The 14,002-nt window shown below is 35.6% G+C and overlaps 1 protein-coding gene across 2 annotated transcripts in view; it reads left to right on the top strand.

The window, feature by feature from the left end:
• The window catches only part of LOC148948777 (proton myo-inositol cotransporter-like), a 114,355-nt gene extending 101,622 nt beyond the window's left edge, over positions 1-12,733 (top strand). For both annotated transcript variants that reach the window (XM_089094674.1, XM_089094676.1), the window contains exons 11-13: positions 4,600-4,823; positions 8,249-8,401; positions 11,145-12,733. In XM_089094674.1, coding sequence (XP_088950800.1) covers positions 4,600-4,823; positions 8,249-8,401; positions 11,145-11,362 — 595 coding nt within the window. In that variant the 3' untranslated portion in view covers positions 11,363-12,733. The remainder of the gene's footprint in view (positions 1-4,599; positions 4,824-8,248; positions 8,402-11,144) is intronic.
• Positions 12,734-14,002: the final 1,269 nt, after the last annotated feature.

Here is a 14,002-nt window from a genome sequence, read left to right on the forward strand (position 1 = left end):
GTTCCTTGACTTTTGTGAAGGGAACTTTCGAATATCCTTTGTATTCTTTGGAGCAGCTCTGAAAATCTAAGAAGTCAGATCTTTTCATTTGGATCACAATGTACGGTTCCTTTTTCCTAGCTGTAATCATAAGTCGAGTGAGGGTCAGAGGTGAATGAATTTCCAATTTAGCAAAGTAATGTTCGATGGCACTATGGACAGCGTCCACTTCTTGGATCGATGAGTGTCCTGGCTCGCAAAACTTCATTGTAATGGACTGAACATGGGGGAGCTTTTTCAAAGTATCCTGCATTTGGTAGCTCATGATACTGTTCCTATTTTGCGGGACACAGGAGTCAGACCACGTTATAAGCTCTTTGATATTTGGATGCCCTGAAAAGACTTTTGACAATATAGCTGCCACTGCACTTGCAATGTCATTTCCGGTCCGCCCTCCAATCAACTCAGACCAGAGAGCACAATAGATCTCCTTTTTCGTCTGTTTACTTGGATCTGGTTCAGCACTGTCCTTGTAATGCAGCACAGCAGTCAAGTTATAAGTATTGATCTTTCTTTTGTAAAAGAAACAAGATGCGTTCCCTCTTGGCAATGCAAATACATTTTCCAGAACAAAACAGAGGACTGGCTTGGTAAGCAATCTATCCATATCTCTTTCTACTTTGGTTTCTGCTTTTGACCTTTTATGATTTTCAAAAATAGCTCGTTTTTCGTCAGATACCGTAGTTCCATTCCTGCGTGCAACATCAAATTCTTCGCACAAATCACACCGGTCATTTTTTGGTGTGTGGAACGACAAGTTAAATTCCGTATTGAACACTTTCCTGTATACAGTTTCTGAGGCACTCTTGCGGCCCTCATCTTCGCACTTTTCACAATATAAGCTATACATCCGAGCCATGTTCAAGTTAGACTCCAAATATTGTTTGGAAGTCTCAGCCCTTCGATAGTGGGACTCGATCTTTGGAAAGGAGTTAATGTGGTTACGTATGAACTCCATGTCTTCCTCTGATGTTTTGTTTTTGGCGATCTTCTTCCTTGGAGGCGTGGGCGTTCCGCAGGTATTCTTCTGCTCGTGAGCGTAGTGCACTCTCCTCTCGGTTATGTCGAACGTTGTCAGATAAAAAGATCTGCAAACCTGCCTTTCTTTTCCGTTGATGACAACAAAATACTGGTAGGTGTTTTTCCTCCTTGTCACTTGTTTTTTGTTTTTCTTCTTAGGCAGGCACTTTGTGGTTTTCAGATAAAACATTTTCTTAATTTCAGCAGACAATTTCCAGAAATTATCAAAAGCATTCTGTCTTTTTTCGGGTGGGATTTTGTGACATTCGTAGAAGCAATCTTCAGTACACTTTGAAGGCTGCACAGAACGGACTCTGCTATGCGTTTTCTTAGTCTTGGGGTTAACGTAGGCAGTCCCATCATTATTTGCTGTCTTGATCTTAGTTTTTATCCATTCGCTTTCATTCCTCAATCTTTTTCTCGTTGATTTTTTTCCAGGGTCAACGCCTTCTGTGCCATTCCTATTTCCAGCTACAGGCTCTGTAAAAGAATTTGAACCTCTCTCGACATCTTCAAAATAACTAGTTTCATTATTCCGATTAGCTTGTCCATAATCAGTCGAAACATAAACCAAGGACAACGGGGAATCGGAAAGAACTCTTTCACCTGCATCAGCAAAGCTTGACTCGTCTTTGTAAGAAATGATGCTCGGTTCATTTGCTGATGAGCACTCAGCAATACTCGGTGCATATTCCGAATCTTCGTCAGAATTCTCAAGGTCTTCGTCAGAGCTGTAAAAGAAAAAAAAATTATAGTGGTTACTCCAGCGATGGGCTCAGTGAAGAACTGCAGGTCAGGAAAATGAAATTTTCAGTAGACTAAAGATAGGCTTTGTAAGGATAGACTAGTCTAGGCCTAGTAATAGCAAAACATATTTTTAGCTCTAATATTTATTAAAGGGGAGAAATCAGATAAAGAAAAAAAGGAAATATACCATTAGATTTTCTATTTCCTTGTCTATTCCCCCACAAAGCCAGATACACCTTTAGGCTTAACAAAACAGTTTGATTTTTCTTTAAACTAGCTTTATTTGGTAATACACATCAGCTGCTGATGAAGAACTGGGTATATTATCCAAGCACCCCTGGTGTTTGGATAATCACTAACTTTGGACAAGCAACCGAGCATAATTTGATTCAAATAGAGCCTATATTTCCAAGCAAGCTCTTAGTCTTGCATATGTATAGATTTAGATTACCTTGTTGGGATTAGCTCAATTTGATCTCAGAAACTTTTTTATACTGAAAATTAAGCTTAAAGAAAAGTTAGCAAACCCTAGTAGCCTATTTTTTCTTTACAGCACATGTCTGGGATTGAATCTATTTATGTTTGAGTGGTTTTGTATCCTACAAGGCCTATAGGATCATGTGTTTAAGATTGGTCAGTATTTTCTAGAATTAGCCTAGAATTAGGCTATGCTTAAACTAAATTGTGTATTTGTCATTAGACTCTACTATTAACTATCAATGCATTCAAAACATTCAGCAATCCATATGGCTAAAATATTCAGCCTAATCAAATAGCCTAGGCTAGCCTACTTGTTCAAGAAAATTTGATACTTCCTTTGAGTTCTGCAAATTAGCAAATCGCATTATGAGATGGTGCAGTGGTACAATAATGTGCGTAAATAGACAAGACAATTCTGTTATCTAGGAATAGAACCATATTCCTAATTCAATGCTGTTTCCAAATCAAACTATATATGCACCAAAAATCATAACAAATCAGGTAGCCTATTTGATATACTCTTGGGTAAAGGTGCAGTGTAGCTCCCCCTGTACTATAGGATGCAGAGACCCTACTCTATACTATACTATAGGGTGCAGAGGCCTAGAAGAAATCGACACTTTACCTGCCAAATTCATCAAAAATTGCTTCAAAATCCCTCGCCAAGTTTTTCCTTGGACGCGCCATTTTCTTCTTCTCTGAAGTGCGTGACGGCAAAACAGCCAGATACGACAATTTTCCAATACGACAATTTCGCTAGCGGATTATCAGCGATAATGTCCGATACGACAAATGGTTTTTGGTCTTTTACTCAGGAACGGTAGCCAGTAGAGCAAAACAAAAAGCAGATTCAGATTCTACGCAAAATTTTGCACTAGATGGCATTCATAACTCAATTTTGGCCGGAGATGCCTAATACGACAATCATCCTCCCAGCCGACGAAAAGTGTAAAACACTTCTTTTTTAGAGTTTTGCTACCTTGTGGAAAAGGGTCACTCCTTGCGTACTTTTTAAGGTACTATTGGATTAGATTACATATTACGTCTTACGTCATGTGAGAAGGAGTCTGAGCAGCATTTAACTTCTTTTTTTATTGATTGTAAATAGAAGGAGTCTCAGAAGAGAAGGAGTCTGAGCAGCAATTATTTTTTTTTTCATTGATATTAAGTCGTCAGTAATTTACAACGCTTGAAGAAAAATTTAGAATGTTACTACTCAGGCAAAAGGCCTATATCTCAAAGTTGTCAGAAAAACCTTTAAAAACACAAATTGATGTAAATATATACAGAGTATCAATATTCGTCCAACTCTATTTCTTAAAATTTAAAGGAAAGGGATTAAAAGATTTAAAAGGCATTGTAACCTAGTGGGAGGTGGTATAAATTAAAGCTTTTGAATTTACTGAAATTGAGGAAACGCTTGCGCAGGGAGGTCTGTCTGCTGCAGTGAGTTGTTAGTAGTAGCAGCAGCAGTAGAAGTAATGTTACTTATAGTGTCTTCTCTTATAGTGGCTCTGAGCAAATACGTCACAACCTTAGTTCAGTTGCTACCTGGCAAAAACAGGTTTTTCAATGGCATACCGGGATGTGTACATCAGAATCGCGCATATGCGAAGGCGAAGTATGAATCTTGTGTGGTTTTAAATGTATTTTACTTTTTTTAAGGGAGAGTATAGCCTTTGTCGATACTGTACGATTGTTTTTTTTTTCACCCAGGAAACAAGTTAAGAAATCAAGGAAATCGTCAGTCAAGCCTAAAAAGACTTTGCCTCCGTTTTTAAGCTACAGTGATTTGGTTTGCCGTGAAAAATTTCCCGTTTAAAAAATTTCCCTTAAAAAATCTCTTCTTGTTAAAAAAAAATCCCAGCCTGAGTAAATGCGTCGTTCAGGCAAATGAATCAGTTAGATGCAATACTCAAAGTTTTGGCTCACCGACAAATAACTTTGAACAAAAAGAGGTACTAACTTTGGTTCACCGAAGTCAGCTTATATTGTAGCTTGCCAAAGAACCGAATTATCTTTGATTTGGTTGCAAGTAAACAAGACTGTCTGAAATTCATTTAGAAGAATGTAACCTCATTTAAAGCTAAAAGCATTTTCTTGGACGCTATATGTGGCAATAATACATTAAAAGCTATTTTTAAAACTGTGCAAAATCCATATTTTTGTCTTTCACCTCTGCGCCCAAATATTAAAACATTAAAATTTGTTTTTGAAGGAAAAATTCTACGTCTTTGAATTGTCGTTGTGTCTTTAACGTTCAGCAATTGTCAACCCCATAGAACTATAAATATTGTCAAATTTTGTTTATAGGTTCTGTAATGAATGTGTCAACAATGTCTACTGTGGTTTCTGCAAAGTCGGAAATTCTACGTTTTGCTTGAAGGCAGACCCACACTTATCCCTTTATGGCTCAAGTCAATCCTTATGCTCACCGAAGTCGGGGGAAAACAATTGGTCTTTATATTGGTGCCCATCTGACTATGGCTGGATGGCTATTATGGCTCTGGTTACGTATCTAATGTTCTATTCACCAGGTTAGTTCAAAATTTTTGATTGAATTGAAGTTGAGAATTGTATTCTTACCTTCAACTGCCTTTCCCTTGTCTGAGGGCCCCACCAATACACTAAAACAATCCATGTGGGCTACTCAAACACAGAATAATGAGAATAGAAAAGGGGATGCTGGGCAAAAAAAGAAGCAAAAATACAACTTCACTTCATTGTTTACCTCTCGAGATGCAAACAAATACTTTGATGTAAGTAGCAGCAAATCTCTTCAATCTCTTTGGATAGTTATTAGTCGTTTTTTTCCTTTTAATATCGGTAGTGTATTTGGGTCTTGATTCCCCTTTTCTTGTATTATTGCTGGCTGAGAATATTTTTTATGTGTTGTCGGATGTGGAGTCTGCTGTGGCGTGGTGACTAATTAATCTTGCGTCAATTGATTTTCTTGTTTATTTTATTTTTCAAGTCTTTCATTTTGATTTAGTATTGACTATCCATTTATTTCTTTACTTATTTTTTAATTGTGTAAAACAAACTTGTCTCTCTACCTGATATTTATATATTTAGTATGCTACGTAAATTTTTATACCTGGCTCTGAAAAATTATGGCTGCAAGATTCAGGCTGCGTATGCATCTCTGGCTTGCAACGTTTCGTATCTAATTAGAGAACACCGTTCTCAGTTAAATAACAGCCTAACACTTCCTCACCTACTTGCTCTTGCTCGCGTTTGGTCTTTTTTTTAACTGTGGTAAAAGAAAGCAAGTTCACCACCATTTTTTTAAATTTACAAAGTATTTGATGGAACTACCATAATGAACTCTTTTCTGCAGCAAAAGTATCGATTGGTAAACATAGCTGGGGTTAATGAGAAGCGTATTCGTGATTTCTCTACTAAATGCTAAAAGTCCCCCTATCTTTGGTCATTTTTGTTTGTCTCGGGATCGTAGTCGTCCAAGTATGTTTTCGTTGTTTCTTTTTGTTTTTCTTGATGTTTACTTCGTCTTTTCTGGGCCTTGCCCATTTTTTTGTGACGGGTTATAAATAGATGATGATGATGATGATGAATCTGAACCTGAGCCTGAAGGGTCGAGAAGAACGCAATAGTCACCCTATAATTACGAACAAAAATCATTATATACGAACAAAATCACTACAAAGTAGACGAACAAAAATCCCTACAGACAAGAGTTTGGCAACTGTCCCCTTCTCCCTCCCCTAACTGTAAAAGTTTAAACTCAACTGCATCAGTTGCGTTTTATTGAAAACTATTTGTGTCTTGAGATTAAACTGAATATTTGACATATAATGATATCAATTGTTGAAAACTAAGCAATCCAAAATTTTATTTCACTGTAATTTTTATTTTCAATGTTGTAAGTACAAAATAAAATATTTGTAAAATAATCCTTTTTAAGTAAAGCGCAAATGAGGCAGCAGGCTTTAGACTTTTAAAATTAGAGGAGGAGGAAGAGGGCCGTTGCAAAACTCTTGTTGGAAATGGTTTCGTTCGTTTTAAGTTTGATTCGAATATTCAGTTTAAGTTCTACTAGTTTTAGTATTTAGTTTTTTCATTTATATTAGTACCTGTTGTATTTTTGAATGTCATGATTGTTTATTTAACTTCTGTTCCTTTTGGGTTTCATTTATTTTTTAATAGTAACTTCTGGTCGTTTTGAAGTTGAATCATTTTGGAATTTATTTCTGCTGGTCTTAAATTTAATATGGCGCTTTACTTTTCTTTGGAAAGTTTCTTTTTCGAAACATTAAAAAAAATTCATGTCTTTTTGATTGCCAAATTTTCATGTTTTTCAACATTCCCCATTTCAAAATCAAAGTTTTTTCAATAACAGTTTCAAAAAAGCATCAAAACATCAAAGTAATGTTTTTTTCAACATTAAGGTTTCAAAGTTCAACATATCCCTCAATATTCCCTGGAAGTGGTCACAAGTACACGTATTAGCAGTTGCAAGCACTCGCAGTCACAGTCGCAAGTTGTTACAGTTGGAAGTAGTTACATTTGGAGTCGGAAACAGCCTCATTTACAGCCGCAATACTAGCAGTAGTAGTATTCTCCTAAAAGGGGCTTTTGGGTATGGTGATACCGCTTTTCATTTCGATCTTAAGGAATTTTGTGGGGTTTCGGGTCACCTTTTGAAATTCCCACAGATTTCTTTTTTGCAACAAACTTTTATCATTAAGACCAATCAAAACAATAGTTACCATTCCAGAATTAGCTTCAAATGACGATTCTTCCTTGCTTGACAGTATTTTTTGAAAGCGGGTTTTAATATTTCTGTTCTTCCTTGCTTGACAGTATTTTTCCAAAACACGTTTTAAAATTTTGGTTACTACGGGATTGAGTTTTTTACTAGGTTACCCTTAAGGGCAAAACCATGATATATGGCTCCTGTCCCTATCTGTTTCTTGGCGTACAAAATTAAGATACATATCGGTTGCAGCGGTAGCTACAATCTCGTAAGGTACAATCTCGTACAATCTCGCAAACCACGACCCATAGTAACCAAAACGGCAAGTGAGAGAAAATCGCCCACTTTAAGGAATTTCAACCATTATCTAAATTAGTTTTAACAGTAAAAACACTGAAAAGTCATATTTAGAATTATTCTTATGAGCTTTTCAAAGATAAGGCTTACTTTTTGTTTAGCCAAGACTAGGTCTCCTTGATTGAAAGGCACATGTTTGAATCATGGAAACGTATTTTCTTCGTATTTTGTTCAATTTCGTCGTAAGACACAGTGCAAAGTCATATTTAGCTCTTATTGTAAGCTTTTCATAGAGAAGGCCCATTTTTAGCCAGGAATTAATTTTTACATCAGTTAAAAAGCAGAATTTCTACACAAAGAATTGGAGACAAGAAAATCCTTCGGAACCTCGTAAGGCGGAAACTCTTTTTATTGAGAAATTTGCACGCAAGATCAACCTCCAAAAACTCAAATTTGTCAAAAATTTAGAGCGAGAAACTTTTCTGGTTCGGAATCAGCACGCATTTTTAGTCGTTTGATTAAAGAAGCATTTGTATAGCAATTTATTCAAAGTCAAACCACATTTTTGCTAGACTAATATTGAGATCAAATTGTTAAGTTTTCAGAAAAATCCAAGTGACACCGATTTTTCGAAAAAAATAGCCTCTGGTAAATATGTTCGTAACAATTTAGACTTTTTTGTTCATAATAATATTATTTGTTCCAGGTTTGATTTCTTTATATTTCATACTTCGGCTTTGTATACTTTGTTCTTATGTTAGAATTTCTGTTTTTAAAAGGATTAATATCACTCTTTACTTTTCGCTGTTAGAGTGTGTTACTCTGTTCTTTCTAAGCTTAATTGGTTAAAGTATTATGAAGTTGATAATGCCTTAATGCATTTTTTCTTTACTTTAAAAAATTTACTTTCCAGTTGGTATTACATTTCTATAAAATATTTTGTCCTAGGCATTGGTCCCATACCCTGGACGATCAACTCAGAAATTTACCCAACTTGGGCAAGAAGCACATGCAACAGCATTGCAACATCTTTTAACTGGTTTTTCAATCTACTGACGTCATTTACTTTCTTGTCATCTGTTTCTGTTATTGATAAACAAGGTAAATCTTTTAATAGAATTTATTGCACTTTAGATTGCTTCTCTGATGGTTATTTGCTCGTTGAAAAATTGAATCTGAAGGTCAGGGACGTGTGCAGAATTTCTTTTGGGGGGAGGGGGGAATAATAAAAAAAAATATTTGGTAATTGGAATGAGAAGTGCCCTGGAATTTAGAAAATTTCGTATTTGGGAAGCCCTAGGCTCTGCCCCCCCCCCCCCCCATTGCGTTTGTCCCTGCTGCAGATGATGCAACTTTTCACCCAATAGATCTGGTAGCTCTTGGGGCAAATTAACACCCCCTATCCAGAAAACTGTTATATAAACTTGTAAAATGGGTAACGCAATCGCCTTTAAAAAATATTATTCATGGTGCCCTTCTGCCATGGCACCTAATGCAGATTTTGCTTTCCGCTTGAATGGCCCTGTTTTTCCCTAGATAGTGTTCTTGAAAATTATGCTTATGGGTCTTATATTATTCTTGATGTCTTCTTAGCCAACCCACTGAATTTTTCCAAAAATATTCTTTGGTTAAGTATAAGGAGGGAAGCATATAAAAGAAATATAAATTAAATTCATCGTCCGGTACATGTTTCTCTGGTGTTGATGTAGACCCTTATTACCTGGATTTAACCCAAAAGAAGAAGAAAAAATAAAATCTAAGTTATAAAACTGATTTCGAGATCAAATTAATAGATAACAAAATATTGGGAATTCTGCTCTACTGTCTCAAAGCTCTATTTTCTGGTTGCCAGTTTCCTGCAGCTTAAAGACATGGGAATGAAAAGACGCTGGTTCGAACTATGTTAGTTATTAGGGTCTTCATTTCCGAATTCATTACCTATCGTCTCAGAGTGTTCCCACATCAGCATAATTTGATTTCCATTGGATGCTAGTCTGTTTCATGCTTTATTGTATTCCAAATCACTTCTCACTCGCTCTTAATATTCTTAAGAGCTTTAGTCGGTCCCTGGGTATAGATTAAGATACATATATCCCACCTTTAGTTTTTAATTTAATCAATCTCTTAGCTGCCTATTTTGTTCCAAGCATTTCATCCTTGAAGACCGTAGTAAGTTCCTGTAGATGATGACTTGTGATCAAATCAGGGCAATTTTCCCTTGTCCAAACCAGGGCGTTCTGGAATATCACTAATCTAGTCCCAAATTTTGCGTGATCTTCTGAACAATCTCTTTGACAGGTTATTCTGGTGAAGCCCTTCCATCTCCTGCTCTACGTCGTCTATATCCGTTATGGCAATATAAAATTGCTTTACAATTTTTACCAAAGGAACAATATTTCCCAAAGGTATCTGCAGCTCCTTGCGCCTATTCAGTAGGATCTACAGGTGTGTATATGTATGTCGATTTTTCCATTTCCTATCTGTTATATTTGAATCCCTTGATTAGCAATCTTTAGCGTGGCAGCACTTTTGTTGCTTTTTTCTGTAAGAAATTCTCTACAGGATAAAGCCTTAAGAGCTGAAGCAATCATTAGGCAACCTAGACTTTCTAACCATTATTAAGTGATTCGTGTGGTTAGTCATATTTCTCCAGACCACTACGCCATACGTAAAAATTTGTCGATTTATCGTCTTGTCAATCTGGTCTGGTTTAAACTTAATCATTTTTTGCTTTTTTTCCAAAAAATCTTTGGCATTGGATTAGAGAAGCTGTAGTTTTTCGAGCTTTTTTGACGCAGTAGGCTTGTTAGATAGCTGATTATCATCGAAAATAATACCAGGAATACCACCCTTTTCTTAGTGATCTTTACTTGGCTGTAGCTATCGCTGTAACCATGATATCGGGTGACCATACATTTTTAAAGTAAAGGAAGTTCCTAGTATTTTTGTAAACCTATGCCTAACTCTTTTTAAGGAGCAAAACGCCGTTTTATTTATTTTTATCATATTTTGCTTCATCCATATAAATTGAAAAAACAAATATAAGCCCCTTTCTTGCTAGTTTTCACCATTTGTTCCTTTTCCTTTCTAAAAGTGGGTGAGTCCAGAATAACATGACTTCAGATGCAAGATCAACTACTGAATACTGACCGCAAAGATTTGCAGTCCTACAGAATATATGGCTCCAACCGTGTGACATACCTTGAAGTCGCAACTTTAAAAAGGAGTGAAAACAGGTTCCCTCCTGGGCATCTAAAAGTATGAATCGTATTGATTGTGTTGAGAACTTCTGGTGACTTTAATCCTTGGATTAAAGAGTCCTGACCAAAACCATAATTTCTGAAAGGACATATTCTGACTATTCTAATGAGGGCGAGGTGACTTAAAGGGAGGGTGAAAGCTCAGTAGTAGCCTCGTATTTTTTCTCTTTCCCTACATTGTACTTGTAATTTTTCTCTTTCTTTCTTTACCTCTCAGTGCTAGAGATTCAGTAAAAATCTAATTATAAAAAATCTAAGCTTTTTAAATATCTTTATTCGTCTTTTGGGAAATTGTCGGTTTTTACTTCATCTATTTTCCCCGCTATTTTTTCAATTTCTTACTTAATTCGTCACATTTAGTAAGTTCGGCTTAAACGTTTTTGGTTGTTGAAAAAAATAAGGTTGATTTATTTTTAAATAAATTAGCAGAAAAAAAAACTAGAAAACTTTGAAAATGACAAGTCTTCAGAAGCTTTTTTCATCAAAATCTATTTCTATTGACTTTTCATGTGTCCCCTCTTGTCCTCACACGTGGATCTCTGTGACTAAAAGCTTTACTTGGACTAATTTTTCATTCCTTCCAGGTACCTTTGGGGTTTATGCTGCACTCTCGTTCATTGGATTAGTCACCTTTTATTTATTCTTACCAGAAACAAAAGGCATATCTTTAGATTCTACAGAAGATGTATTCGATTCACGTTCGAACCGACCCTCAAAAATCAATAGAACAGTAATTAAACCAGAATCAGTTCAATATGTGAAGATTAAAGGTATTGACGTCAGCGGTGAAGATGATGAATGATTCATGGAAACTACGCTTTCTAATTTTAATTGTTTTTACCATGGAATAATTTTTATTTGTTCGTAGGACAATCTGCGTCCGTCACCTCTATTATTATTGTTGTATTAACTTTTTTTTCAGTGGATGTTTTTTAACGTTTCGTCCTTAAAGAGGCCATAGGAGGCGTTTTTTTCTTCAAAGGCAATTTGTCAATTAAACATCAATAGATTCTTAGCAAGTGCCAGTTTTACTTTTCATCTAAACAAAAAATATAACCTAAATAATATTGTTTTCATCAGCTCATTGCATGATCAAGCTGTCGCGCCGGTGAATACTGCTCCAAAGTCTTCGCTTTTGTTAATTCTGAGAACTTTCAAGGATGACAAATCAATTTTTAAAATGGTATCCCAGGCAATCCAAGGGCGTCCAGCCTTTCTGTCCCCCTTTCCAGGCCACTATTAGTAGAATTAGTATCTTATAATTTATCAAACGCTTCCAAAAGATCTTAGATCAAAAAGGGAAAATTGGATTTATATTTGAATTCGGTCGATTTAGATTCTTGTTGTACATTTTCTTGCGAATAATAGCTTCAAATAGCCTTATAATTATCTTTTTAGCTATGTTGTTAACTATGGATGTTATTTTAATTTTTTAAAAATTCCTCTGAATGTTATTTTAATTTCTCAAAAATTGCTCTTTATCTCAAAACGGTTCAGTTGAATTTAAAAGAGCTCGAAAAGGGCTAGATAAAGAAAAAGTAGGTGAGTTGAAATGTTTTCTTTTACTACTTGTGCAAAGATATCCTACTATGTAGGGCTTATCTACATTTTATTAACTTACTATTAGTTTTATTTTCTTGAATTAAATAAAAAGCTAACGTTGGAAACGGCCTTTGTATGGAAGAAAAAGACATCGAGGTTCTATACTTAAACCCAGATAAAAAGAGAAATTTATAAATGCAACCTAAAACTAACAGGGACATATATGTTTGTCCTTTTTTATTTCGCTTTTCTAATTTTTTCCAGTAGGGGAGGGTGGACATATTCTAACTAAAGTAAAAATGCGAGTGTGCCTAAATAAACGGCAAAATTCATACAGATGACATAATCTGCTTGAAAGTACCAATAATTATGTTTTTTGCAGTAAAATTTCGCCTACTTAAACGGAATCAGGTAATCTCTTGTGATCGTAGCAAATTTGCTTCTCGCTAAATATCTACAAACTGCAAAGTTTCAAGACTTTGCAAATCCACTGAGTAACTGCTTAAAAAACTGCTGGACTTCCTAAGATATTATGGTTTCTACAAAAATTTATATGCGTCATAAAGGTTTATTTTTAAACAAGTATATGTTCAAGGTGTAAGGATATCAATTAAAATTATATTCTTGATGATTGGCTTATTGTTTGTTTGTTTCAAACATTCAGGCTTATTAATAAGTTTCAGGAAAAACCGGAGAGAGACCAAGGAGTATAACTTAGATCTGAGATAGTGTAACGTCTAACGCTCGTTAATCATAACTGTCAAATATAGTGAATGGCAGTTGTTTTAATAATACAAAATACTGTGCAAGCCAGGAATTGAAAGAACAGAAATAAGCCCTAGGATCAGAAATAAGTCCTTGCCACTCACCGTAAAAGCATGAAGTACCGGATAGTTCGGGATAGGAGCCATGATAACTTCCATTGCAATAGATCAGTGTTGTCAGGTTTGAATACTGATGGATTCCTCTTTACACAATTTTATCAAGAGGTTCTCTAAATAGTGTCAACAGTATCAAATTTCCTAGAAATTGCCTATAGTCCCTAACGTGTTCGAACAGATAATATTTATTCATCATTGCTATAATTCAAAATATTTTAGGTCAAATTGACAAAAGCTTTTTTTCTTGTCTTTAAACTCGTCCCGCGCAAACATCAACCTTTGAAATTCAAACTACGAAAAATTCAATTTGCTCTTTACTAGACCTTCTTGATAATAAAAAGCCGAGGAATCGATTCCCGCTGTGGCAAGTTTGAGCGACAAGCCTGTTATTTTCCCTTGTAAAAAAGACTCAGCAACAAAAAAGACGATTTGACACCCTAGGCGCCAGCAATGGCTCTTGGGGAAAGACGATTTGACACCCTAGGCGCCAGTAATGGCTCTTGGGGATATTCATCCTTATCCTTATCCTTTACTGGGTGACCTATTGCTGCAACCATGGTCTGGGACAGAGACATTAGACGTGGCAATAAAAAATGCTTACATGAGAAATTACATCTTGCTTTAGTGCCATCAAGACATATCTGTAATAACCCCATAGGCATTAGCTTTCAAATGAACCCTTAGCCATCTCTTACAATATTCCAGTGTTGTGTTAGTGCCAGGGAAACAAATAGTGATAAATGTGCTAAAATATGATTGCCTGGATTTCAAAAGTAGGAGGAGGGGTCTGAAAACCTCATGTGAAGAATCTTTGTATATAAGAAATTCAGTGGTATAGTTTCCACTCCGATCTGTCACAGATTTCGGAAATTTTCAAGCTCTTTTTGAAGTTCTTGAAAATTTGTTTTCGCAATAAACTATTATTGCCAAAACAAACCTAAATAATAGTAGTCATTCCTGAATCAGTGTCAGTCGTAATTCTTTTACAGTTGAAATTGACTTAATTTTTTTTTTGAATA

The sequence above is a fragment of the Artemia sp. Qi Xiang Cuo genome, chromosome 9 (genome assembly GCF_049724085.1).
Source record: "Artemia sp. Qi Xiang Cuo chromosome 9, ASM4972408v1, whole genome shotgun sequence".
Classification (NCBI taxonomy): Eukaryota; Metazoa; Arthropoda; class Branchiopoda; order Anostraca; family Artemiidae; genus Artemia; species Artemia sp. Qi Xiang Cuo.